The sequence below is a fragment of the Microcebus murinus genome, chromosome 3 (assembly GCF_040939455.1).
Source record: "Microcebus murinus isolate Inina chromosome 3, M.murinus_Inina_mat1.0, whole genome shotgun sequence".
NCBI lineage: Eukaryota > Metazoa > Chordata > Mammalia > Primates > Cheirogaleidae > Microcebus > Microcebus murinus.
In genome coordinates this window covers 71,269,141-71,297,066 of record NC_134106.1, presented here as the reverse complement: position 1 = coordinate 71,297,066, position 27,926 = coordinate 71,269,141, and the positions used below count along the sequence as shown (strand labels likewise).

The following is a 27,926-nucleotide window of genomic DNA, read 5'->3' as shown; positions in this document are numbered from 1 at the left end:
GTCAGATGGCCTGTGTTTGAATACTGACTTCCCCAGTCTACCAGCTGGGTGACCTTGAGTTTAACCTTTCTGGGCCTCAGTTTATTTACCTATAAAATGGTAATAATAGTATCTACTGCATGATCTCATCAAGAAGATAAAGAAACACGACCACAGAGCCGAGCACTGAGCCACATGTCGGAGCACACACGCGCGTGTTGTGAGTCCCCAGACCCCCATTCCCCCATCAGCAAATGGAGGCAGGAACTGCGTCTCCACTTCAGATCGCCACACGGCACAGAGGAGCTTCCCATTAGATATCCGTGGAAGACGACTGGAAACACCTCGTCCCCTCATGCTTCCACTCCTCCACGCACCAGCAAACGTTCCCTGAGTGTTTAGGCCCCAGGCTCCACCGGAGCCTCTGGGCACCCTGCAGTAAACAACCCAGACTAGAAGCCCAGCCCTCCCAGCCCGCAGACCTAGGAGAACAAGCCCTTCCACAGAAGCGAGCTTCCCTAGAGAAAGGAAGCCTCGTGCTTTCTGTGCCAAGACAGCTTGGACAGGCCCTTTCCCAATAATTGATGCACTTCCCTGCATTCTCAGTGAGACGTTACTGGATGTACTTTAGCTTCCTCTTGACAACTCAAGGTCAAGCCCGTGAACCTCAGTCTACAGACAACTCCAGGGTTCCTGAGCTTGGGGAGCCTTCTGTCCTGACACGAAGTGGCCTGAGCCTCTCGGCTCTTCTGAGCCTGTGGCTTTGCTCTCGACTGTGTTTTGCTGGCTGTGACTCTGGGACCTGTCCCTGCACCTGCCCCAGGACCTGGCCCCCACCCCCACTGGCCTCCACAGGTCGTTTCTGTTCAGCGGTTTTGATCTGAGACATCTGAGTGTTGAGCTTGCAAGACCTGTACACGCTAAATGTAGTGGGCTCTGAAGAAGGGTGCCAGAGGATCCTCCTCTGAATTTTTATGCATTTTGTGTCATTTAGCTCTGACTTCCAAAGGGTAGAGGCTTTGTCTGTCTTGTTCTCCGAAGTTCCAAAGTGACCCCAGCACCTGGAACAGTGCCTGACACAGAGTAGTAAACCCTCAGAACTATTTATTCTTAAACAAATGTCCGGGCCCTTCATGTTTTCTTCATCTTTTTCTATCTGTGTCCCCAAAAAGACTGCGCATGTGTGTGGTGACAGGGCAGCGAGGCAGGTAGCGTGGCTGCTGTGGAGAGGTGACTCTCAGGAATGCCTTGGTGTCACTCTTTAGATTTAGGTTGGCTCTGGGCAGCTCACTCCCTGCGGCTGCCCGGCTCTGCCCTGCCCTGCCAACAGAGGGGCCGCCTCCTAGGGCTCCTGACAGCTTTGAAGCCCTCGAAGACCACCGGCCTTCCAGTGTGCAGGAGGGAAGCTGGCCCCCACGCAGGAGGCCCTCCGCCCTCCACCAAATCCTGACAGATGGTGCTCGTGGACGCCAGCACACCTGTGCACACGCAAGCACACACACACACACACACACACACACACACGCACACACAGCAGGCGGCAGAGGGACAGACCTAGATCCCTCCTCCTGGCCATGCAGTCGAGTCCTCAGCGGGCGGCCCAGCCTGGTGTCCACTCTCTAAGTCCCTAGATGAGCAGACGGTGCCGGGGGGGAGGGCTCTGTGCCCACCTCCCCGAGGGACCAGCAGCATCCTCTGGGAATGCTCTCTGACCGTGCAGTGCCTCCAGCTGCCAAAACCCTTTCACGGCCATCATTTTCTTGAATGCTTCCCACCCATGGAGTTTTATCCATGTTTTTTTCCATAGTTTATGAGGAAAGTAAAACTTGTTTGGGGCCAAGGGCCTGAGGTTACAGAGCTCAGATCCATGTCTGCAGCCCCAGGCCCCAGGCCCCGTGCAGCCAGACTGCCCCGGCAGCCCACACCCTGCAGAGACAGCAGACAGGGAGAGCAGAGGACAGGGAATGGTCGTGGCCTGGGTTCAGAGGCAATGGCCACAGGGGGTTGGATGAGACAGCCTAGGCCCTGCCCAGCTATGTGACCCTGGTTGGCTTCACCTCATCTCGCTCCTGTGGTTAATAATGTGGACCCCAGGAGGTTGGTATAGGATTCAAGATAACAATGGGTGGCTCTGCAAACTGTAAAGTGCTGTGCACAGGTAAGAGGTCACCATGACCTGGCCTGGTCACCTAGGGTCTGTAAACCATAGTTCCATCAAATGAAAATGGGGCTAGCAGCACCCTGTTTGCAGGGCTGTGGTGCATGCTGGTGACCTCAGGGAAGTGGGGCTCTGACACTGGTTAAGGTTGTGACACTGGTTAGCCTGAGAAGAAAACCACCTTGTCACAAATCAGGGTCAACCCTCCAGGTGTGAGCCACACAGCTATTTACTCTGCTGACCTCCCAGCTAGCAGACCTTGATGTCTTTCTCAGGTTCAAGGGGAGCACCCCTTCTTTCAGGGAAGGCAGGGGCTGTGTGAGCAGAGCTGACTGCCCTGGTGAGAAGACACAGCCCCTGTCCTGACTCCGGATGCAGCTGGGAGTGAAGGGCTTGGTGCTGTGGCAGCCACTGTGTGGCCACAAGACGAAGACCAAAAGAAGCCTGGAGTTGGAGCCAGGGAGTGGTGGCCACTTTTCAGATTTCTGAACTATGAGAAACTCGAGCCCCTGTCGGTTCAAGCTGCTGCTTGAGGGGTTTCTGTTATTTGAAACTCAAGGCTTTCCTTGCTGATTCAAGGGAACAAGGGTGCCAGCCTGACAGTGCTGGGGGGCCCAGGAGCATGTCCCTGGCTGTGTCCCAAAGCCCCCAGTTAACCCCTCCCAGCGGCCTTGCTTGCCTTCAGCACAGGAATATTCGTCCTAGCTGTATGGATTTTTGTGGGAGGAATGATATGCCATTATTTCAGGACCTACTATGTGCCAGGAGATGGGACACAAAGATGAAGGGGCTCATGGTCTAGCTAGAGATGTAGGCACTAAACCAACATTATGTAGCATAGTGTAATGGAATGGAATGTCACATCACATAACATGCCGCCTAAAAATATAATGCAATGTAAGGACATGAAATGAAATCTAATATACCACAGAACAAAGTATCACATCCTATAACATTTTATATCATTACTTTAGTACATCACACGATGCTCCCCTGAATTAGACCACATGTGTCCCTGTGGTACGGGCAGGGTGGTGGCTGTGCAAAGGGGCCCTGGGGAGGAGACTGGGCCAGGTAGGAGTCAGGGAGGCCTTCCAGGAGGAGCAGAACCTTCCAGAATGAGCAGGAGTTAGCCAAACAGACAGGGGAGAAGGGCATTCCAGGCAGAAGGGACGGCATGAGCACAGAGGCCAAAAATAGCCCCTTTGGGCAAGGAGTTCTGTACTGCTGGGGTGTAAATTGGGACATAGAGAGTGACCGGCTCTGGCCAGGTCACTTGGCGGGGGGGGGGGGGCGGGGGGGGCGCGTCAGGTGTCCTGTTGAGTTTGACCTCATCCCTTGACCTGTGGGGAGCTCCCAAGGGGTCCTGAGCAGGGGATGGAGGGGAGCCGTCCGGCTGGCTTTCGGCAGAGCTGCCAGGAGGGGCTCTGGTGGGACTGATGGGCCTGGGCAGCTGGGCAGTGTGACAAGCCCAGGTGGCTGTGAATTCTGGGCAGAAGTAGGAAGGTCGTATAGGAGGAAATGGCTCCCAACCTTGCCCTCTAGAAATATTTATCCTGGGACTGCTAGGAAGGCAGGGGTTTCTGTTCTCCTGGGATAGGCAGAAATGGGACGACCTGCTCGAGGACAGGTGGGAAGGCAGGGCCAGCTGACACCTCTGTCCTAGGACTTCCACTGCGCCAGGTGCAGAGCTCAGGGCAGCCCAGTCCTCCCCTCCCCTCATCCTCTGGAAACCTCAGGGCTCAAAAGCAATTTCTGGTCACTAGGCTGACTCCACACCATCCCCAGCGGCCGGCCTGGAGGCAGCGGCCACTCCTCTTTCCTCAGCAGTGGCCTCCTGAAGACCAACTTCTCAGGCAAGACACATGAGAGGGAGAGCAGGGTTTGCAAAATGATTTCATATCCTTTATGCCATTGAGCCCTGAACAGACTCAGGAGATAGCTAAGCAGGCTCCTTGAGGTTAAGACACTTGGGCACCCACCCCCCAAGCCCCTAAGGGCAGAGCTGAGACCAGCTCCAAAGTCCAGATGAGACACCTGCCCACAGAGGCCATGCTGGGACAGAGGCTCCCGTGGGCCCACACTGAGCCCGTCAGATAGAAAGATTAATGGCCCTGAAATTGTGATAAACATAAATATTTGGTCCTGCCAGAGCTGCCGTCTCTCCAACTGGGACTGGGAGGAAAGCAGAGAGGAGGGCAAGAGGAATGAGGTGCAAGGGGCTGAATAAAGTGCCGATGAAATGCAAAACGCCCTCCAAAGCCCCAAATCGCCCGGCCACCCACAGCAGCGGCGATGATGGGCTTTTTCCACTTGTGGGGTGAGGGGCTGCCAGGGCTTCTGGGTCTGATGGGAAAACGGGTGAAGGGAATTGAGAAAGCAAAAAGAAAGCCCTCAGTCCCTTACCCCTGTGTCCCCCATCCCATCACCTCCGCCTGACACCCGGCAGCCCCAGGCTCGACTCAACTCCTCCCTCGGGGTCCAGAGGGGCTTGAGGAGGGTGGCCAGGCCTTGCCCTTCTCGCCTTTCCTCCCCAGGGCTGGCCTCCCAGCTGCCAGCCCTGCCCCCGGACCCCACGGCCCCTGGACAGGCCATCCGGTGACTGCTCCCAGGAGGTGCCCAGATTCCAGGCTGACATCTCCCAGAAGCCTTTGGCGGTGGTGGCAGGCAGTGCTTAAAAAAGGCTTCATGTCATGCTGCAATCAGCTGCGGGGCCCAGGCGCTGGGGTATTTATGAATGCGACTGCCCTCCCAAAGCATCTCTGCATTGCTCTCTGATGAGCTGGTGGCGGTCTCTGCATGCTCCCTGGTCTCCCTGACCCTGACCCTGAGTGGACATTGTTGGCATCGGGACCCTCAGGGTGCATTCAGGGTGGTGGCAGAATGACTGCTGCAGTGCTGCCTGTTCAGAGCCTCAGCACCGGCGTGCCCTCCCAGGCACCTTCTTGCTCGCCTGTCCCCTCCAGCGAGGTCTTAGGAAAAGTCACTTCCACCCATCCCCAGCGTCAACACCTTTGAGAAAGAAAAGAAAGTTCAGTAGTGTCCAGAACTAATGAGGTGGACTTCAGGCTTCTTAAAGGAGAAAGAAAAGTCACGACTGGTGTGAGAAGAGGAAGAAACAACATTAAACAAAAACAGGGGGGAGGGAAATGAAAACCAGAGATAAAAAGTCAAGAGAAAACGGCGGCGCCTGAGAAACAAGAATTCCAGCCGCCAACGTTTACGGCGTCCAGCCCTGTTATTCATAAGCGAGTTTCCTCTCTCACAAAGAACCTTTTGCATGGTTTTCCCTGCTGCCTCCAAACCAGCTGCTCGCGCTGTTGTATCCTGAGTGATGATGAGGCTCTGAAAGGGTTTTTTGGGAACAGATGGCCAGGGGAGAGCTGGGGAATGTGCCAGCAGCGGGCCGGGCGGGCTGCCAAGGCCTGCGGTGACTGAGTGCTTGGGCTTCCAGCTCGCGTGCTTTCCCTGCCCTCTGCCCTCCGTGGCGCCAGCAGGCCTTCCCAGCGAGCGCTCGGAACATCTGGAGTCTGGGGCTGCCAGGAGGGGGGGCCGCCGCAGTTAGGCGGGGGACCCTCTGTTCCAGCGGAGCTCCCATGGACTCACCAGCAGGCCCGCCTCGCAGAACGGCTAATCAAAACCACAGCGCCAGAATGGGAACCAGGCGCGCTCCCAGCTGCAGCCAGAGGCCGCCAGGCGACTTAACCCGGTGTCAGGCCTTGCTGGCGGCGCAGCACTGGGGGTACTCAGAGCCGATGACGGCCCCCCCCAGCCCACCCCACCCCTCACCACCACCAGCGCCACCACCAGCGGGCTATTGGCTCCCTGCAGCTAAATGGAGTCTCCACGAGCTGCAGCCCAGCTGCTTACATAAGAGCTGTCGCTCCTGGGCAAGGCACCGCAGCACCACGCTGGGCACTTGCTGGGGGCCTCCCGGGCTCCGGCCACCGTGGCGGGCAGTGTGCGAGCTTCAGGGAGCCAGCAGGCCTCAAGAGTCAAAGAGCTCAGAGAGTTTGGAACCAAAGCAATAAGACGGGTTCAAATCTGAGCTCCACCACTTCCTAGCCACGTGGCCCCGGGCAAGGACTGCCCTTCTCTTGGCCTCAGCGTTGCCACTATGCCCTGAGGGGTTTGCGTGGTGGGGGCAGAGATGACGTGAGTGATGTGCCTGGCACACAGTGGGGTGACTGTTGGCGGTGGTCTGCTGATGAGCGTGATGGTACAACCCAACGTTACGCACGTTCTGGGTACGAATCCACACACCTTGAAACCCAAGGATTTCTGGCTTGGCCCCACCATACAGGTGCGGGACCAGGGGTTCGGGCTGAGGCACTGGAGAACCACTGGCCTCATCTGCCTTGTGGCTGGTCAGTCATTCATCCACCCTGGGCGCTGCCCTCCCCTGAGGTGTTTCTTCCTGGGGTTCCAATTAAGTTATTACCTTGTAGCTGCAAATTCATGAGATTTCCTTTCTGGCACTCACTGAGAAAACGCCAGCCCTCTCTCATATGGGATCTTGTTTAATCCTTGCAGCAAGGCGGCAAGGAAGGTATGCGTGCTCTCACTTTAAGATGAGAGCACTGGGGATTCGAGACGTCAAGTAACGTGTCCAAGGTTACACAGCAAGAAGTGACAACTCCAGGACTCAAACCAAGGTCTCTGGTCCCAAAACTCCACTCAGCCTACCTCATGGTTTTGCTGAGGCCTCCCCAGTGGACTGCCATGTACCTTAAGTGACAGCACCACACAGAACTGAAAAGAACTGCAGTGTCTCTGGACTTGCCCCACCCTACACAGACACCCCTTCTCCAGCATCCTGAGGGCCACTGAGACCCTGCAGCGGTTTCCGGGAGGAGTCCTGGCTCAAGGATGTGCTCCAGGGGGGTCTCTGCACTCCCAAGAGCGGTCACTCGGAGCAGCACGGGGGGCTTCCCACGTGTCTGAGACTTTCTGAGCACGAATGTTTGGTTCTTTCTCTCCATGTCTGAGACCCCGATTTTTCATTCATACCCAGCATGTTGGGGAGAAGGGTGGGGATCTGTGGGTGCATGTTGGGGGAGGGAGCAGTCTGAAAAAGGAGAGAGGAGGAGGAGAGGGTGAAAAGAGGGTGAAAGGACAGAGAAAGCAGCACCCAGCCTCTGCCCTGCCTCAGGACCACCCAGGCAACCTCAAAGGCACGTTCTCGGGAAAGCCAGCTCAGCTTACCTGGGAGGTTCCCCGGCCGACGACCCCGCCAGCCCAGACCCTGCCAGACTTGTGGCCTAACGGTGTCAAACTGGAGAAGAGAAACGGCAGCTGAGAGAACACTCCGTGTTAGAACAAACAGCTGGTGACAAACGTCTATGTAATTGGAATGCCAGAAAAAATAAATTGCATCCATTTTTATGACTGGAGGGGAATTTGACGGTGGTTTCCCACCCACCCCCCTTTTTTCCCAGCATAGATGCACTCCGTGGGCTCTGCAAGCAGATGGCATTTAACTCAGTAACTTGGTCCAGAGGATTTGGAAATGAGAACCACCCCCGGCCACCCCACCCCATGTGGGAGGCAGGACAGGGACAGGAAAGTGGCAGGAGCCAGGCTCACCTCTCTTACTGGCTAGGTGACCTCAGGCTGAGAGAACAACACTGGGCCCCACCTCTGTGGCACCTGAGCCACACCCTCTGCACACACCGCACTGGGGCCCTGGTGGCCTCCAGGAGCGACTTTCAGATCTGTGTGCAATGCCATGATGGGCAGAAGGAGGTAACGCAGGGACAGTCATCGAGGCAGAAAGACGGACTGAGGTGAGGTTGGCAGGGGCCTTAGAGACCACTTATGACAGCTGCCCCCTCACAGTGGAGACCCAGGCCCCAGTGGGAATAAAGGCAGGACAGGTGCTCTTGGTGGGGCCACAGGAGGGGCTGGATCTGGACAGGCCGGGGCTCTCGAGACTCTGCCCCACACACTAGGCCACAGGAACATTCCACAGAAGGGGCAGATGCCCACACGTCCTATCGGAGGCCTGGGCTCAGTCATCCAGACAGTAAAGGGCCCCCCTAACACCCTTGGCTCACACCAGTCCCTCTTCCCCAACCCGAAATCCATGTGCCAAGTCATCTTGTCCCTGGCACTGAAGCTACAGAAGTCTGCACCCAAGACGTTCTTCCAAAGAGGAGCCAGACCACCCTCGACCTGCCTCCCCTCCCAGAAAGCAGCAGGGAAGAGGGAAGACACGGCTCTGACCAAGTGGCATCCAGCCTAAATGCCGCCTCTCGCTCGGGATCACCTCGGGGCTAGGAGAAGAGCTCCCTGCCATGCAGACCTAGCTTTCCCATGGGCACGGCCACCGCAGGCAAGCCACCCTGGGGCCCTCACTCACCGTCCAGGCCGCTGCTGGTACAGCCCTTTCAGTCAGCGCATGAGTTCGTCTTATCTCCCCACCCCCCGGGGCCTGAGAGCAACTAGAGGGCAGGGACTTTGTTACCAAGGCTCAAAATACACTGTCACTGCTGCTGCTGTTGTTATTATTATTGCTGCTCAATGGCTTAACATCGCTGGACAGCAATGCTCTAGATTGTAGAAAACTGGCCCTTTCCTATTCTGCAGGTCTGGCGAGGCTCGCCCAGCCCAGGTGTGGACGAACAGTTCTGCCGCCTCCTGCTCTTCCTCGTCCCCCTCCTCCTCCTCCTTTTCCTCAGAAGCTCCCAGGAGTTGCTGCTTTAAAAACAGGAGCTGCAGACACGTGGCCCAGAGCCAGGTGCTTAACGTGCATTATCTCCGGCTGCAGTCGAGTCAGAACTGAACTCTCCAGAGCCTTCCACCCCTCCCGCCTGTCTCTCTGCTGGGCGGCCTCTGACACGGCCCTCTGTACTTCTGGGGCTTCCAAATGGGGCTGCAAACCCTCAAAGTCACATCCTGTGAGGCCCAGAAAGGGAGGACTCACTGGCCTGGGGTCCGCAACCCCCTCACCGGGAAGGGCTGAGATGGGCAGAGGATGCTTAGTGGGTGAGCCCATCGCACTTTACATCCCATTCTTAACAGGCTTGGAGGGACAGGGCAGCTCATGAGGAATGCATGGGACCTCAGAGGACACTTGAGGACACTGGGGGCTCAACCTCCCAAGGAGCTGTCCTGAAGGAGGGTCGCCCAGCCTCCTATGGACATAGACTCCGAGGGAGCAGTTCCCCACGTGGGATGGTTCCAATAGCCATCAGTCACTGTGGTGATGACTGTCATCATTCCAGCTGCTACAGCAGACATCTGCCCACTGTCCCCAGAGCCTGCAGGCCCAAACCTTTGTCCCTCAGCCTCCTGCAGCCCTGCCTGACAGGCCCATCATCAGCATTGCTGGGCCTAAGACTTTAAACCCCAGTTACCATGCAACCAAGTTGCTAGGAGGGTGACCGTGAAGCTGTCCCCCACCACACACACCTGGTCAGGAATTAATTAACCAGTTGGGCTTCCACAACCATAGACACATGGAGGGGGCCATGAACTCCAGCAAGGCTCATTTTTGGTAGGAAGGGGCTGGAAAGCAAGTAGTCCTAGGTGGTCATCTCATCCAGGGAAGAACAACAAGGGACCCCAGCAGCCCTGAGTGAGAGGGACTGAAGTCAGGTCCTGCAAAGAAACTACACACTCACCATGCCATTCAAAACCAAACTGGGCCCGAGCACCCAGTCTCAGGGCCTTCTCAAAAGTGAGGCCAACAGGCAAGCCCCAAGGTGGTGGCACAGGGACTGCATGCCAATGCAGCCCATGAACATACCTCCAGACCCAGAAAGGGAAAATACCCCTGGATGGAAGGTTCTAGTTCTCACTCCTCTTCCATGCCCTCATGCCCCAGCAGGGCTCTGGGTGATCTCCCTGGCTTTCCTGCCCACTGAGTTCCCCAACGCAGCTTCCTGGTGGCAGCTGACTGCTGCAGGCTTATGTTAGAAGCAGGAATTCTCTTTGCTTTTCCTTTTTCTCACCCTGATCACTCCTGATTCCCAAACCCTCTAGGCCAAAGAGTGTTCAGTTGCCACTTGGTGGTACGTGGCAAATTATTTTGTGCCTACGCTACCTGTACTGCGTCTGGCACGTCGAGGGTGGTCAGTAGCTATTCACAGAAGGAAGAAAGGGAGAGGAAGGGAGAGGAGCGCTTTAAGAGCCCCATCTCTTGCTTGGGGACCCCTGCAGTGGTCACATATCCTATAAGGGGATGGACACCTGCTGAAGAGGAAAGAAGGGGCTCTTCCTGCCGCTGCTGTGAGTTCCTGGCTTCCCCTGGAACCTGCCCGGGTACCATGAATCCTGCCTTCACGTATCCAGCCACTTCCAGAGAAAGCCACCCACAGCAGCCAGCAGCACGTCCACTCTCACCTGAGCATGTCCTCAGTCTCTCCCCATAAACTTGTAACCAGGTGCAATTTACCATTAGAACTTTGTAAGCCTTTTCGCAGAAACAGCCCCACACATGAGGGAAAAATAGCTGTTGGTCGAATTGTCCTGGGGGTTGGTTCCCAAACAGAATCTTGGTAAGTGGAGGTGGGGCCTCGGAGGCCCAGGCTGGGTGGCCACAAAAGGAGGAAGATACAACTAGTGAGAGTCCAATTACAACTCAAAAGCCAGGACCCATCTAAAGATGTGCTCCCCATTCAGACCATCTCAACCCTCCAAACGAAAGGTCAGGGCAAGGGGCCCCACGGAGGCAGGAAACCCCGTCCCCTGGGGCTCCAGGGCCCTCAGTCTCAGGGGCCAGAGAATCCATCCCCAGAGCACGACATCTGCCGAGAGAGGCTAGCTCAGGCCAGCTACACTGGTCTCAGCGTGATGCCACACATCCCAACCAAGGCGGCAGGGAAAGAGGGGGGCAGCACACCCAGATTAGGTCAGACAGACAGACAGAAGGATGACAACTAGCAATTAAAGACTCAGGCAGCAAAAGGACAGGTGCTCAAAGGTGGGTTACAGGGGCCTAAAAGGGGGTGCCTGAGTGCTCAAGGGCTCCAGGGACACCAGGGGTCATGAGATGAGAAGCAATCTGACTGCCTGGGACACACCAACAGTCCACACTTGCAAAGGCTGCAGGGCCAAATCTTGATTGTCCAGATAAAACTACCCAAGCAGGGAGTGGTCTGGGGGGCTCCGATATGAACACTGGTCCCTGAGTGTCTTCATTCGGGAAACGTGTCACTATGGATGTGATGTGAACCTGTGAGGCCATGAAGGTCATTAGGGCAAAAACACCCAGTGGGGTGACCTCCTCAGACCCACCACAGGCAGAGTGAGGGCAGGAGATGGGGAGGTGCCCTCAGGCCTGGGCTGGCTGGGGGCAGAGTGGAGAGGAAAGAGACTATTCCCACCCTGGAATTCCCACCTTGGCCCCCAAAGCCCCTCCAAGGCAATTAAGTTAAGTAGGAAGAGCCTCAAGTTCAAATGCAAGTGTTTTCGGGTCCCACTGCCTGAGGGTGGGGAGGCCACGAGGGTGCCACCACAAACATGCCCTGGGTGCCCCTCGCTCTCCCGCAGTGACTCATTTCACCTTCAAGGTGTGAGTGAGTGTTTTCCACTATCCCCATTTATCAATGAGAAAACAGGCTGGAGGAGGGCGAGAAATGGGTCCGGATGACACAACTGGTCGGCGGTGAGCCAGGACTAGAGCCCAGGGCTGCTGGGTGCGCTTAACCACAATCTGTGTCCTCGGCCTCCCGATATGCACTATGGGGAGGTTGGTGCCTTAGATTTGAGGTGACTCTGGGGGAAACCAAAACAGCCGCTCTGCCAGGGCTCCTCGCCCTACTTGCTCCTCTTCCTCACTGGAGGGGACAGCCTCCTCCCAGCCCAGGACCCTGCTCCGGGCAAGGAGCCAGCGGAGGGAGGGGGCTTCTGAGCACCCCTTTCCATGGTGAAGAGGGGGAGGCAGGGTGAGGGGGCAGGGGCCGGGCGACTGGGGCGGGAAGAGGACAGGGCGCCTGCCCACCCTGCCCATCCACACCTCCAACAACCGGCCTGGATGCCAGGGGAAGTTCACCGAGAGTTTACGAACCTCCTTTGTCACCGCGCCGCATGGAGCCATCAATCACGCCTTCATTTACCCGGTCACTTTGCAGAGGAAAGCCGCCCAGCGCAGCCAGTGGCGCTTCCTCTCTCACCCACTTGATGAGGATTTCATCTAATTGGTCCACATTAAATCACTCCCAGGAATGCAGGTTCAATTAGCGGCGGGGCTGACGGTGAGGAGGTGGCGCAGCCCTCCCTGGCATGGGGCTGGGCGTCCATGGGGGCCTCTGGGAAACCCCGGAGAACCCACCAAGGGGCCTGCCTGAAAGGGGGTCCAGGGGACGGCTGTCAGGGTAAGGGGGAAGGGCAGGCCAGGAAGGAAGATTGGATGGAGGGTGACAGAGTCACCCCTGAATGCCAGGGGAGCCCTCCTGCTCCAGGGCTGCCATCATCTCTCCTCACACACATGGACCAGCCCCACTCTCTGCCTCTCTCCTTCCAGCCACACGGAAGCAGACTCAGAGAGCTGCAATGAGCCTTGCTCAGCACTAACCCCTGACTGTAAATGCCTGAAGCACAGGCCATCTGGGGACCGCAGCTGTGCCCGACACCATTCCTCTTGCACGCACTTCCCAAGCACAGCAGGCTTTGTATATGCTGTTCCCTCTGCCTCGGATGCTGTTCCATCCTTCATCTGCCCAGTGACCTCCTGGTTGTCCTGCTAGTCCCAGCCCAAACACCACTTACACCACGATGCCCTTTCAAACTCCCAGGAGCAGAAGGCTCAACACGTCCCTCCTCTGCCAGGCCTTCCACTGCCCCTCGCACAGCCACACTGTCCTGCCCTGATCTACTTACAGGAGGGTCTCTCTGACCATCTTGTGAGCTGCATGGGGACCAGGACCATAAGTTTATCATCTTTATTTCTCCATCCAACTTGCTTGGCACAAGGTTGGGGCTCAGTAAATCTCTCCAGAATGAGTGAATGAATGAATGAGTATCACCTGCCTTAATGCACAGCCTCAGGTAACCGACAGACAAAGTCACCTTCCCAAAACCTGCCAAAGGGCTCTCCTGGGCGTCACCCTGCTCAGGGGAATCTCATCCTGAGAGGACCACAAGGGAATTGGGCACCAGAAAACCTAAGGCCAGAAAGGGCTTCAGAGCTAAACAGGCCTCTGCGTTTAAGTGATGAGCAAACCCAGGCCTAGAGACCCTGGGTGACTGTCCAAGGTCACCCAGAAGTCCGATGACGAGGAGTAGGGTCACACTCATAATCCCAGGGATGTGAGGAGCGCTGAAGCTGGGGCGACCTCCAGCAAACCTCCACGAGCCGATCTCTCTGGCCCATTCGGAATCCTGGGCACGAGCAGGGCACCCCAAGTTCCCGTCCCTGCCTTCCTGCCCTCCCCAGAGGCTGTGCCCGAGCAACTGTGGCATACCTTGCGCTTCTTGGCACGTCCCTCGGCCTGCAGGGTGCGGGTGCAGCGCTGCACACACTCGGAGAAGCTGAGGTTGCTGTGGTCGGCGCTGTAGTCGAGGTCGGCCAGCCGCGCCAGGGACAGGATGTAGTTGCAGGCGATCCTCAGGATGGCCAGTTTGGACAGCTTCTGCCCATACGAGTAGCACGGCACCTGGGGGAAGAAGGTGTCAGGATGGTCTGCAGGGGTCTCTGTGCTGAGCGAGCAACCCCCACACCCACCTTGGCCTGGCAGGTGTGGGGGCGGCGGCCTGTCTGAGGTACACCCTCCACCCTGATTTTATGATCTGTTCCAAGGACCTGCCGTTTACACACACACACACATCTCGGTGCATCTGCTCTGGGACACTCCACATTCCCATGTTGCAGGGAAAGGAGGCTGAGGCTCAGCCCATTCAATCCATCCAAATCAAAGCACAGTGAATTTCCAACACCACAGTGCTCTGTCCTCCACCCTCCCTGAGGAGGAGTCTCTTTGAAAGAACAGACACTTTTTTTTAGCTCTGATGTTCCATTCATTCATTCAACAACACTTGTTTTGCTGGATACTTGGGGGTTCCAACGCTTAATAACGTGATGCCTGCCTTCGGCGAGCTTACACTCAAGAGCGACGTAATGTCGTAACAGAGGTAGGCACCCGGGACTCTGGGAACACACAGGCAGGAAAGTGTCAGTGCTCAGCTGGAAAGACACAAACACAGTTGGTTTCCTTTTTCTTTTTTTATCTTTCTCTATAGGCCCTCTGGACCTAGGGTGCTGCTGGGGCGGACAAAAATTGCATAATAAATACTTACAGCTCCAAACAAACTTGACCCGTTTGTCAGTGATTCATCACCAACTACATGCTTACTAATTGCATAGGGATTTGTATGGGGTGAAGATTTGGAGCCTCTAACTTTTTAACATCATCTACCAACATTTGTCCTGCATGAGCAAAATCCTATGAGGACTGTGGCACAATGGAACAGAGTTCTGTGTTGTAATGTGCAAATATCTCCACGAAATCTGCCTGATGGGTGCTAACCAATAGATCCTGCTGTCCCTATGATGTGCTGTCCACCTAAATGGCTAAAAACCCAGCAACCAAGGGTCCCAGTTTCCTTCTCCCTGTGGCTCTTCAGGATCTATACTCGGCATCCATGTCATCGATTGACCCGTATCCCACAGAGATGGGGACCACACGGCAAAGCCACAGGACAAGTGTTTAGTGAGCACCCTCCATATGCCAGGCACTCTTCTAGGCCGGTGGCTCTCAATCAGGAATGACTTTGTCCCTCAAAGGATGGTTGGGAATGTCTGGAGACACAAGGGAAGGCGAGGCTGAGGGGGGAGAAGCCAGGGATGCTGCTAAACACCCTGCAATGCACAGGATCCTGCCCCCCACCACAAGAAATTACTTGGCCCAAAATGTTGACAGTGCCAAGGATGGGAACCTCTATTCCAGGCCCCGGGGATAAAGCATGAACAAGGCAGTCACCTCAGATTGGGGACATCACCCACTCTGATCTCACTTTAAACCTCACTTTGTCTAAGAGCTCTCCCTGACCTCCCCAGCCACACCCTACGCCCAGAGAGCAGCTTGCCCTTCACAGGCTCCAACAGCACCCATCTGTCCTCGACGGCCCACACTGTCACCTCCCTGTGAGTGAGGGGGAAGGCCAGGTCTGCAGAGCCCAGCACAGGCCCTGCTCATACCAGGCTCTTTCTGAGCCTCAGTGTCCTTGTCATATTGGGAACAGGACTGACCCCCCAAGGAGGCTAAGGATTAAATGAGATGACGTATGCATTGCAGGGTAAGGCCTGGCAGAGGGCCATGAAATTATAGCAGTGGGTGTTGCAGAAGTTTCCCACAAGGGGCATCCAGAGAGGGTAAGAAGTAGGAGGTTTGGAGCCAGGACCCACGTCTGCCCCACCCTCCACCTCCGGGGGGTCCAGAGACTAGGAAACTCAGGGAGGAGGAGGGGGCGACAGAGAGAAAGCCAACTCCCATACATTTCCACACCCCACTCCCAGCCCCAGCTGCGGCTCCAAACACCCATCCAAGAGAAGCTGGCAGAACAATGCACTGTGCTGGTTCCTAACCAGAGTCCAGAAAATCCTGCTTTATCAGCCTGAACAAATAAACAAGGTCTGGCCGTCCTGGGGCAGGGAAGGGGGTCTCGGGGCCAGCCAGCCAGCACTTCTGCCTCCTCCTCACTGCGGGAGGGTGTGCTGGCCCCGGGGGAGTCTCTGGGGACTGGGCACAGATCCGTGACACAGCCCCTAGCACTGTTTTCACTCAGATGCCCTGCTGGGGCTTTCCCTTAAACACCCAGCTGTTTGAGTCCCTGGCCCCGGACAGCTGGGCTTCCAGCAGGGAGCAGGGATCGTGGGAGGGATCTGCACGCTGCCACCCAGGGTCACTGCAGGACTACAGAGCAACAGATGAGGCCAAGGCCAACCTAGGGGCCCCGTGCCAGGTTAGAGGCCAGTTTTGTTCCAGATTGGCCAGGTCTAACAAGAAGAAAACCATCTATTAAGCTCTCATATATCTGGCACTATTGTAGCTACCTACAGGTGGCATTATCCTATTTAAAACCTTCCCCCCCCCAAATAAAGATTATTTTCCCATCTGCATATGAGGAAACAGAGAGGTGACTATTGGGCCCCAGATCATGCTGGTTGGAGCCAGAAGCTTGTCTGACTGCCACCCAAGAAAGGCACATGGCCATTGGGCTCCCTGGCTCTCACCATAAGAGGTGGCCATATATGGGACACTAAGGGCTCCTTTCAGGTAGCTCGCTCACTTCCTCCCCCACCTCTGGGGATGGCTCCTCAGAATGTCCTGACACCCAAACCCTAGGATGCAGCCAACCAGCCCCAGATGGCCCAGCTCAGAGGCACCCTGGCCTGGGCTACCCCAGCAAAGCAAGAATCTAGCAACCAGCTCTAAGGTAGGGAGGAAAGAGCTGGTCTGAATTCCAGGCACTTACTAGCAATGTGACTTTGGGCAAGTGCCTCCACCTCTCTCAGCCTTAGTGCCCCCATCTGGGGAGTGGGGACAACAGTGCCGTGTCCCGAACCCAGCTGCAGGGACTAGGTACAGCAACTCATGCCAGAGCCTGTGCAGCGCAGCCCTCTATGACCACTGAGACCTGGGCCGCCTTGCTGTTCACTGTGATCGACTAAGGCCAGGCAGAGGGTGGGTGTTTCAAATGCAAGGTCCACATTCATCTTTTAAGCAGCCTAATGAGGTAGAAATGATCACTTTCACTTTTCAGAGAAGTATGTGACCTCCAGGCACGTAGGAACTCTCTGGATCTCTCAGCTGGTGAGAGATAAGCTAGATTTTGAACTTGTGGGTTAGCTGGGCTCTTTCCAAAGAGCCAGTGGTGTCTGCTCACCCTGATCAGAGGATACAGGCCAGAGGAGGAAGCAGAACCACCTGGCTCTCCCTCCCAACAGACTGCTCAATTTTCAGGAAAGAAAAAGGATCTGCCTCATGCTCATCCCACAAGGACTTTTCAACTTCAGAGGAGCAGGTTTTGGCATTTGCCCAAGGTCCCCATTTACCCCCAAAACATTCCATCCACCCACCCCCAGCTGAACCCTCTCCCAGCTCCAGCAGCAAGAAAAAGCAGGAAGGGGACTGACCCGGGAGCCCAAGGGCCTGGCTCTACACCTGGCCACCCATGTGACCTTAGGTAGGTCCAGAACCTTACAGAACCTCAGTTTCCTCACCAATAAAATGGGCATCAGAATGCCAGCCACCTCAGAATAGGACCCCAGCGGGCAAACGTGGGAAAGCACCATAAAGAAACAAAGCCAAGAACCTGCCAGAGAATGCAGGAAAGACCTCGAAGCCCTCCACCCTTCTGCTTCTGTGCCAACTCCTGCCCACCCTTCAGCCCTCCTGGAAGGCCACCAAGACTCCTGGGCCCACAGAGCTCAGACAGTACTATGTCCACTCTGCTGAGCGCTTGATTCCATCTGAAACCATTCTCTAATCACCTTGCGTCAGTGAGTGGTGGATTTCCGGGGCAAAGCCACTGTACCCAGAGCTGTTCAAGATCCTTCTCAAGATCTATTTCAATAGGTCCTTTAAAATCCCAATCTCCTACATAGCCACCAGGCTGGCCCCTGAGAACCTGGGTCTTAGTGGTTAAGAGCTGTAGCCCCAGGGCCAGACAGGCTTGGGTACAGATCCCTGGTCACTCTGTGACCTTGAGCAATTTGCAACCTCTCTGTTCTCATCTGTAACATGGGAAGGTAGCACTATAGATATGCAACAGCATGCCCAGGTAAGGCACCGGACATAACGAGCCTCAACAAGCAGCTACCCTGGTAACTGAGGACACGATGGAATAGGAGAAAGGCCTCTGTCACCCTTAGGTACTTGCGAGTAGCCCAATGCAAGCAGGCCTGTCCCACACTGCCTGAGAAGATATGCACAGGCTGCCTGGCCCCCCTTCCATATCTCCCCTTTTTTTTGAGACAGAGTCTTACTCTGTTGCCCAGGCTAGAGTGCCGTGGCATCAGCCTAGCTCACAGCAACCTCAAACTCCTGGGCTCAAGCGATCCTCCTGCCTCAGCCTCCCGAGTAGCTGGGACTACAGGCATGCACCACCATGCCCGGCTAATATTTTTAGTTGGCCAATTAATTTCTCTCTATTTTTAGTAGAGACAGGGTCTCACTCTTGCTCAGGCTGGTTTCGAACTCCTGACCTCGAGTGATCTGCCCGCATCGGCCTCCCAGAGCACTAGGATTACAGGCGTGAGCTACCGCACCCGGTCCATAGCTCCCTTTTACCTATGGGGTTTGAGATGAGGTGCTGAGTGGAGGACATACTCCCCAACCCCCCTCCTGGGCCACCCTGAGTTCACTTGGTGAGGACCCCTGGGAGACTCTAGGGACAGCAGGGGAGGTACAACCCCTCACCACCTTCCAGTGCTACCATACCTCCAACAGCGCTGAGGGACTTTGAGGGGAGAGAGGAAATCCACACGCACACCCGATACCCCAGGGGGGGCACAGCTTGTGAGACAGAAGGTCCTGCCACTCCAGCCCCTCCTCTCGCCACCCAGAAAGGCCAGCCTTTCCCTTCGACCCCTCCCAGCTGGCAGGGAGCAGCCCTGCACAGGGGCCAGGCCAGCTGTGCACACATGGCCTTCACATGAGGCGGCGGGGAGGGCTCTGGTGCAGCTGGGCTGGTGGCATGTGCTGCAGCCTGACCATCTGCCCTGCACAGCCCCCACCAGGCCAGAGGGCCTCTCCCCACCTGCACCTCGCAGGCGGCCATGCAGCCTGCCCTCCCCTGCTCCCTTCTGGTTGAGAGGACAGTGGATCATGACAAAACAGGAGCCTGCCTGGCTTCCGCACGCTGAGTTTGGATGGCTCCAGGGCATTACTCAGGCTGAGGAACAGAGCTGTTAAAAGCCTCAAGAGCCTTGATTCAAATCCAGGCTGTGCAATGACAGCGACACACAGCTATGCAGGCTGCGACTGTATCATGCCATGGAGGCGCCGCCACACTGGAGTCTGGTGAACAGCACGCCAAAGCCGCGTGCAGCACAAAATACACAAGGCCACAGGCTGTGGCAAAAGGCTAGGACACCTCAGCCAACTTATGTAAGCTCTCTGGACTTCAGCGTCACCGTCTGTGAAATAGGGCAAGGGATGGAGGGGCGTGATAACAATACCTATTTATTAAATGAACCAGTACACATAACATGCTTAGCACAGTGCCCGGCACAAAGTGTCTCATAAATGGTAGTTCCTGTGATTATTACTAAAACGATTAAGGAGTTCCTATTGCTACATCTGTCCGGAGCCTGTGCAGCCTCGAGGACCATGGAGAAGCTTAAGAAATGCTGGTTGCTGTCATACCTCCCATTCCTTTCCTCATTGGCTTTTTGCAAAGAAGCTGTGGACAAGGTAAGTGATATTACCATTTTATAGCTTTAGCAACTCAGGCCCAGAGAGGAACAGTGACTTGTCCACAGCCACACAGAAAGCATGCAGCAGAGACATGACTCAAAGCCTGGCCTTTGGACTCCCAGGCCAGTGCTCCTTTCATCATACTAGGAAGCTGCTCAGGAAAATGTAGCCCCAGGCCAGAGCCAGGATCCCAGAACCAATCTTAGCACCACATTGGCCATGGCCCCATTTTGGGCAGAGCCTTTCCTCCCGTCCCAGGACTCAGTGCAAACAGGCAGGCCTGAGCCTAGATCCAGAGCTACAGCCAGTCTGAATTGGGGCAGGGGGAAGGGTATATTTTACAGGGGAGACTGAGGACCAGAAGAGGAAGGAGCTCCTCCAGAGCATGAGACTCCATTAGATGGATGCTGTGGTGGTGGGGACATGGTAGAGACATGGTGGGTGTGGACTCGGCCCCTGGCTCTGTGACCAGAAATGCACTATATTTCTTTCCTTCTCAGATAACAGGCAAATATCCACTATGGCCTAGCAGCCTTGTTAGGGAAGGATCAGATGGTTGGGGCAAGGAGGAAACAAATAGAAGCAGGTGCCATGACCATGCACTTGTGTGTGCTCTTGGGCACGTGTCATGAACATGTGCATGCGCATGGGTGTGTGTACCTGTGTGTTTGTGTGTGCATACACAGTCTCTCCCTGAGAGGGCTTGGGTTTCGCTTTCTGCTTAGACACACTGAACTTATTCCTTTTATATGGAACTTCCCACGGGAAGGGTGGAAGTGAAAGGAGACCAGGATTAATAATCTCTGGGAGTCTGCCAAGTGTACACCCAGCTTCGATTATTAACAAACATCATGGGCCGGGTTTGGGGGCAGCCCACAATGCTGATAGGGATGGCACTGTGGGAAGCATTTGGCTAGGCAGGCATTCCAGAAACTGCTGTTGATTTCTCCACTCAACTAGGTGATCTTGGACAAGTCTCCTTCCTTCTCTGGGCCTCATTTTTCATTCCATAAAATGATTTGATCCAATCCAGATACGGATATTATTAAAATCAAATAAGACGGAATTTATTGTTGAAAGAAGCAAAAGTCCCTGGACAAATGAGATGTAATAGGGCACTCAGATGAATATTCTCTCATCAGAACAGAAAGAGGCAGCTGGAAGGGTAGAAAGGGCACTGAATTGGCAGTCAAAGGCCCTAGGTGCCAGCCCTGCCCTGCTACTCACCAGCTGTGAGGCTCTGGGCGCGTGGCCTTCCCAATCTGGGAGGGGCCTCCCTAGTTGCAGGGTGAGCAGGTGGACAGGCATCTCTCTGCCCTTCTGTCATCCTTCTGTCCCAGGGAGTGGGTTGCAGGATGCCCCACAGGCTGCCACCCCTACCCAAGCATTCAGACACAAAACTGCTGCCCCAGGGTGACACTGACTGCTCCACTGTGCCCACTGTCCAGGGTCTCAGCCAGTGTGGCAGCAGGCAGAGGCCCAGCCTGGTCTGTGACAGCCACCTGACACCCCACTCTCTCCCCACCTCACTGACCAAACATCTCTCCCAAGTCCAAGCAAGACATGTTGACTTGAAAACCATAAGGCCTCTTTGCCTTGAGAGTTCAATTTTCTTCCCATGGACAGACACAGGAACCATTGCCCCACCCCACTCCCCAGGAGGAAGAGGAGAGTATGATCCAAAAAGAAGATCGTGGTTTCTGAAATGTTTTGCTGTTAGCTAAGCATCAAAGGTTGAGAAACTTTCCTGGAGTTATATGGCAAGTCAGCAGCAAAGCATACAAAAAACCCTCATTCCTCAAACCAGTCCCACCCACCTGCAACCCTTCCCCGTGCTCTGTGTGGGGTGAAGGTAAGCACCTACCACCGTCTTCCTAGATCTCCTGTCTCTCTAAGAAAATGAGAAGTCTGGAACCCCAGGGCAGTGCCAACCTTGTCTAATGTGTACTTGTAAACTGCCCCTCCCCACCATGGGTAATTCTTGGGTTCAGTTCTTCCACCACCCTGGCAGGGCACCCTCTGGTGAGGGAAGCCCCCATCAGCCCCAAACTAAGAAGTCCCCGACTTACCCCAGAACTAAGCTCTGCAGATCCGCCAGAGGGAATCCTCTAACTAACTGGTCCCCTCAGCAGAGCCGCCTGCTTCACCACGGGTTTATGAAGAGTGGGGTGGAAGGGACCCCCTGGGAAAACTCCCACCAGGCAATTCTAGAGGCCACCCCTGGGGAGGGGGCATGGGCTTGCAGCCCAGGTTCTTAAGGACGCCAGGGCCAGGGGTGCAGAACCTAGAATCGACCTGAGTGTACAGGCATCCCCACCGGGAGCTGGGCGCTGCAGAGAGGTGACAGGCTCCCTAGGACAGCGGGACTCACACTCCCGCAACCCCAGGGCTGCTCCACTGCAGTGGTTCCAGGCCTTGCTACCACCAACAGGGGCCCCAAGACCCCTGGCCACGACAAGTGCCTGGAGGGGAAGGGTCGCCCACCCCCAAGACAGATTCCCACATTCCCCTCTCTACTCCCCACCGCTCCTGCGAGACTCTGGGAGACAAATACTCGCTGCCATAAAAGTGAAATGTGAAGGATGAAGTCAGACTCGCAGACTGGGCTACCCACGGCGGGGGACGGCGGGGAGTGGCGTAGGGGGGGGGGATGCCCCGGCCAGAGATCTCAAACACCCACACTTTGCAAACTAAGATTCGGTACCAGCGCTGTGGCAAAGTCACTGTCCCCAGGTCTGCCCAAATCTGTCTGGGTCCCGGGGTCGGACCGGGAGGGGACAGCTTGCCCCTAAACACACCCCCATCCTCCCTACAGTCCCCCGACCACTCACCCACCCACTACGGCAATCGCCCTCGGGCGCAGTGAGTGCATGCGGTGCGGAGCGAGTACCTGTTTCCTGAGCGCCTCGAAGGCTGCGCTGATGGTGTGCACCCGCGTCCGCTCCCTGGCGTTCGCCAGGAGCCTCCGGGTCTGCTGCAGGGCTTTGATCTCGGAGGAGGCTGCAGTCGCTTCGCCTGGCCGTTTCCTAGGCGACGCGGAGGAATCCGGGTGGTTATTGTAAATTACGTGTGAAATTGAAGAGTAGGAACTTTCCCCGGTGCGCGTGGGGGGCGCGGGGCGCACTGTGGGCTCTGGGGGCGCTGGGGGCGCGGGGCGCGCCGGCGGAGCGCACAGTAAGATGCGGGGACGCAGGCTGGGCTCCCGGAAAGGCTGTGCCTCGGAGCCCACGGGTGCCTGGCCCTGGGTCGCCGGAGGCGGCGGCGCCTGTGTAGGGAGTCCTGGCCCCATTGCGCCCAGGGCGAATCCGCGTTTCCGCGCATCCAAGACTTCGGGCGCTCGGGAGCCCCCGCGCTCCCCGGCTGTGTCCGCGCCCCCACTTTGGGGAACGGCCGGCGCCACTGGGGCTGGCACTGGGACTGGGACCGGCTGCAGACGTTGGGTCCTGTCCCGCAGCCCGTTGGTGGCGGCGGCGCCGGGCTCCGGCGCTTCCAAGTCCAATCGGAAAGTTTTATAGCCATTCGCGCGCCGCGCCGGCTCCTTGCCTTTCCGCTTGAGCTTCTTGAGGCCGTTCAGCTCCTTCACGCACACGGTCTTCCACGGCCCGTCCTCGAGCACCGGGATGTGCTTCATGGCGCGGACGGCGCGCGAGGCAGGGGCGTGGGGCTGCCCGGGACGCGCGCCCGCCGCGCCCGCTCTGCACGCCGCGCCGCTCTGCCCGGCAGCCGCGCTCAGCACCGCGGAGTCTCTGCCCCCCCCGCCTCGCCCCCCCGCCCCCCCGCCCCCCCGCCTCGCCCCCCCGCCCCGCTCCCCCTCGCCCGGGGCAGCTGCCGCCGGCTCCGCGAAGCCGCCGGGCAGTCCGTTCCCGGAGCGCTCAGAGTGTCATCTGAAGTCGCTGCCGCCGTGCCAGCATTTCTGGAGAACGCCCGCTGCGCTCCATCTGTGTTTGTTTAGCCTCAGTTTACACAGAAGCCCAGTTCGCGAGATCAGTCAGCGCCGCCGCCCGGAGAGGAGGCAGCTCCCGCCGCCGCCGCCTCCCCAGCCCCGGCCGCCCGAGCCCGAGCGCCTTTAAAGAAACAGGAAGCATTTTTCAAAACAGCTGGGCTGCCGGCCGCCTCCTTTGTCCGCGTGCTCCCTGCCTCCCCCGCCCCCCACCCCTCTGCCCAGAACCTGCCCCCTCCCGCGCTCCCTCCCCGCCCCCTACTCTAGTCGGGGCGCTTCCCTTTCCCCCAGGACCGTCTGCTCCTGCACGACCGCCTGGAGCACGTGACTTCTGGGCCCTTCGGCCCTTCCCGAAACCGTGGCGTAGCGGGGCCTCCTCTACCCGGCCTTGCTGGCCTTTCTGGGACACAGCCGCCCTTGCCCCCTCAGCGTCTTCCCGCCCGCGCCTCCACCCCGGGGTCGATGGGGAAAGGAGGGAGTCCGCAGCTGCCCGGCGACCGTCACCCCACAGCATGCGAGGCACCCGTCCACTGTCACACTTGCTGGAGCGGGGAAGTCAGGAGGAAGAGAGGGTTTTAGCCATAGGGAAACTGAGGCTCCAAGAGCTCCAAAGTCACACGGTGGGTCAAACAGGCAGAGGAGGATGGATGCTTCAGATTTAGACAGACCCAACATCTGTGAGAATCGGAAGTCACCTCACCCCAGGCCCCTGCTAAGCCCAGATTTACTCATCTATGAAATGAGAAATTCGGAGAACATCAATTCCTAAGTGACAGCATTGCTGTGAGGAATTAGAGCACGAGGCACGTAAGAGGTGTTAGCCACTAGCTGAATGGTAGCTGTGGTTATTATAACATTAACTGAGGCAGAACAGCACTTAGAGGCAGGTTTTCTGAGGCTCAAACCCCAGCTCTGCCACTTACTGTGTGACCTCAGGAAAGTCAATTAACCTCTCTGGGCCTCCCTTTCCTCATCTGTAAAGCAGGGGTCATAATCATACCTTCCTCCCAAGGTGGTTGTAAAGAATAATGCAAGGAGCAGAGGCCAACTCCCCAGACCCCTAGTCCTCTGTGCCATTCCACTGGAGGCTCTGGAAACCAGTCAAATTAGAAAGCCCAAAAGGTGGGTTTGGGTGAAGATAGACCCTTGACCCTGGCCTTGAGCTCCCATGAAAAGGCAAAGACTCACACACAGACTGGAGTGCCTGCCTCCTCCAGGGGAGAATGCCTGGGGTTGCAGGAGGAGGATGGCAGAGTGGCCTGCAGCACGCAGAGTCCTGGGAGGTGGGTTGGGGTCTGGGCAGAAGGCTCAAGGGCAGGAGCATGGAGCTGGGGCCAGGAGCCCAGGTGGGGCCTTGGCTTTTCAACTGTTGAGCCCCATGACTGTGAACAAGACAGTTCACCCCACAGGGGCTCTGTTACTGTCTTTGAGGATATTTCTGTCCAGACAACTTCTCAGGGTAGTTGGGAAAGTAAAAAGGGATCATGAACGTAAGAGGACTTTAACATAAGCCTTCAAACAGACACACATCGCTGGGGCAGGCGGTTTTCTGACTGTAGTAAATGCACAACCTCGCTAAGGTCAGTGCCAGCATCGTAAAACATGTGCTTGCTGAGGCACTGCCTTCCCTGGGCACTCACACCTTCCTGCAGCTTATCTCTGTCCTGAAGGCCAAGGCTGTGCCCCAGAGAGGAGCCCTCATTCTCCTGCTTGTTTCCCCTCCCAGCCTGGGACACTAAAATCCTAGCCTTTGCTCATAGGTCTCCCCCATGCCCCTCTGCAGAGCAGACTCATCCTCCCCCTTTGATGACATGATGACAAGCTTCAGTCCCCTCCACCCCCCCATCAGCCTTCACTGATCACCGCAGCTGCCTGTTGCTCTTGCTGGCCTCTGAGCATGATGGCTTGCAAATATCACTGCAACTTACCCAAACCCAGCTCTGTTGCTCCCCCTGGGTTTGTGAGCTCCTGAAAGGCCAGCTCTTGCCTTCCTCCTTGTGTTCAAGAGTTGGTACTCGGAAAGCCTTAGCTGCGGACAACCAGCCCTCGTGCCCTTTACGGTGGTTCTATCTGGAGACCCAAGCCCTGTGCATCCAGCGTGTCAGTGGCAGAGATGGAGCGAAAGCTCTACCGCTTCTCCAGACCTGCTCAAGGACTCTCTGAGCCTCGGGTTCCTCCTCTGTAAATTGGGGGTGATAATGGCATGCTTCTCGGGGCTGTCAGGATTACATGAGGCTCTACATACAGCATTTATCACGGTACCTAAAATCTAGGGCATGGTGGCCTGAGGCATCCCAGGTTAGCACAGCTGCCCCGGCCGCCTTGCATCCTAGGATCTGCCCCAGACCAGACTCAGGGTGTAGTTGAAGACTGGGGTACCCATGGCAGCTGAGGTGTGTAAGAAGTCTCTGGAAGGACTGATTACCATCCCTAAAGAGGCCGAGCTATGTAGAGGAAATACACGTCTTGGTTGAACACCGAGGGCTCCACTCATGCTGGTCCCGAGCACCTTACCAAGTCCCCCGGATAGAGGAGATGGTCACTGAGACCCCATGCGGTAGAGGAGGGGACGGGAGTGGATAGGAATGGTCAGCCATGCTGGGTGGAGGTATGGCCAGGCTCCCAAGATGCCGCTTCCCCCTCGCCATGCTGCCTCTCCCGCTAGACAAATGCCCGGGCCCTGGAGTTGGCAACAGGCAGGCCTAGGAGGGATCTTCTCTTTGCTGATTACCAGCTGTGTGGCCTTGAGCAGCTGTTTCACCACTCTGTGCCTCGGTTCACTGGGCATTGGTCCCATTTGTCCTAAGATGGAATGGTGTGTTGGGAATAGGAGGCAAATTGTAAAGAGCCCAGCTGATGTTAAGGGTCCCTGCTCCTGCTAGTGTCATTCTCAGCCTGCCAGATCACAGACCTCGCAGGTCTAGGCTAGCTCCCCCCCCACACCATCCCCCGTGCCCCACTGTCTAAGGGTCAAACCTGTGTCCCTCTCGGGGCTCTTAATTCTGCCTTCCTCCGCCTTGCTGACAGTCGGGAGGAGGGACCAGCCAGGCAGCGCCCCCTGGTGGTACCACACTGCCAGGACTGCACACAGCACTGCTGTCTCCCCAGGAGGAACTTCTTGCTAATTGTGGACCCAGGAGTGGTGGCCCTGTAATGACGGTAATATGGATTTCACAAATTCATAGAGTTGCCAAGCCCCAAGACTCCAAGTGGTCCCGCCCCTGCCTTTGAATGGGACAGTGCAGACCCGACAAGAAAACCTCTTCCCTTCATTAAAAACATCACCCACTGAATTACCTGTTTGAAGTTACCTAGGAATAGAATAATGATGCCACTGGAAGGTTCCATATCCAGGGAAGAAGAATGAAACTAGAAAGGGAAGAGAGGGGAAGAATTTAGGGCTTAGGCCACTAGGAATAGACTCTAGAAAGCCAGGCATTTATTACTGCCCCCTAGGGAGTGACTACAGACTCTATTTCACGAGTCCTTATAATGACCCAAGAAACTAAACCCATTCTATGGATAAGAAAACTAAGGCTCCTAGAGGAAAAAGAGCTTGCCAACAGAAAGGAAATAGTGGAAGTGGGATTTGAACCCAGGCCAACTGACCCCAAAACCCATGTTTTGGACTACTGTGCTTCACTGCCTCTTGTAAAAGCTCAGCTGCTAGCATCTGGGGAGGTGAGTAACTGGGCCACCTGTGGGGCTGGCCTCTTTGGCAGCTGGCTCTTCCTACATGTGCTGCCAACCTGGGTGGGCTTCTTTGCTGTCCAACTATCCCAACTATCAAATGCAGCCGCTGGCCTCCCTTGGTCCAGCACAATGCCTCTCTGGCTCCTTCCAGGTCAGGGTCAGGTGGCAGGGGCACCACCTTGGACACCCAGGAGTCTCAGGCATATGAAGCCGGGATCTTGGTATCCAGGTGCTAGTGCCCTCCCTGCATTGCAGGTAGAACCTGCCCAGCAGTTCCTTGGTGCACGCGCACCTGTGAGTGAGGACAGGACAGCTCTGCAGGGTGGCATCCAATGATTACCATCTTCTTGGCTGGATGAGATGGAATTTTGGATCCTTGCTACATGAAATTCTACATTCCTAAATCTGGAGTTTTTGTTCAGGTTGTTCCAAAGTAGGTGTGGTACCCATTAGAGAAAGGAAGATGGAAATTAGACTGCCAGAAGGAAATTCTCCTGGTAGAAACAGACACAATATGAATGGTACCCCCAGGAGTGGTACTCACAACAGCCTCAGATGGGGCCACCAAGGGGAGTGAGAAGAAAATAGAATACGATCAACCTGGTGGCCCCCAAAGCCTCTCCCTACTTCCCAGCCACAGTGCCAGCACTGCCACTGTTAACCAGTGGGACACTGGATCCAGAGAACAGCAATGAGACACCCAAACAGGAAGCTCTTCCACACTCACCCTCCAGTCTTCCTTCTCCCTTCCTCTATTCAAGTGTCCTTCCCAATTGTGGAAAATGGAGAGTCT

The 27,926-nt window shown here is 56.3% G+C and overlaps 1 protein-coding gene across 1 annotated transcript in view; it reads right to left on the bottom strand.

Annotated features, from left to right (window-relative positions):
• Positions 1 to 23,246, bottom strand: part of ATOH8 (atonal bHLH transcription factor 8) — a 31,831-nt gene extending 8,585 nt beyond the window's left edge. Inside the window, exons 1-2 of the mRNA XM_012774305.2 lie at positions 22,391 to 23,246; positions 13,546 to 13,737 (exon numbers count right to left, since the gene is read on the bottom strand). Of these exons, the coding sequence (XP_012629759.2) occupies positions 13,546 to 13,737; positions 22,391 to 23,131 (933 nt within the window). The 5' untranslated portion in view covers positions 23,132 to 23,246. The remainder of the gene's footprint in view (positions 1 to 13,545; positions 13,738 to 22,390) is intronic.
• Between the last annotated feature and the right edge of the window lie 4,680 nt (positions 23,247 to 27,926).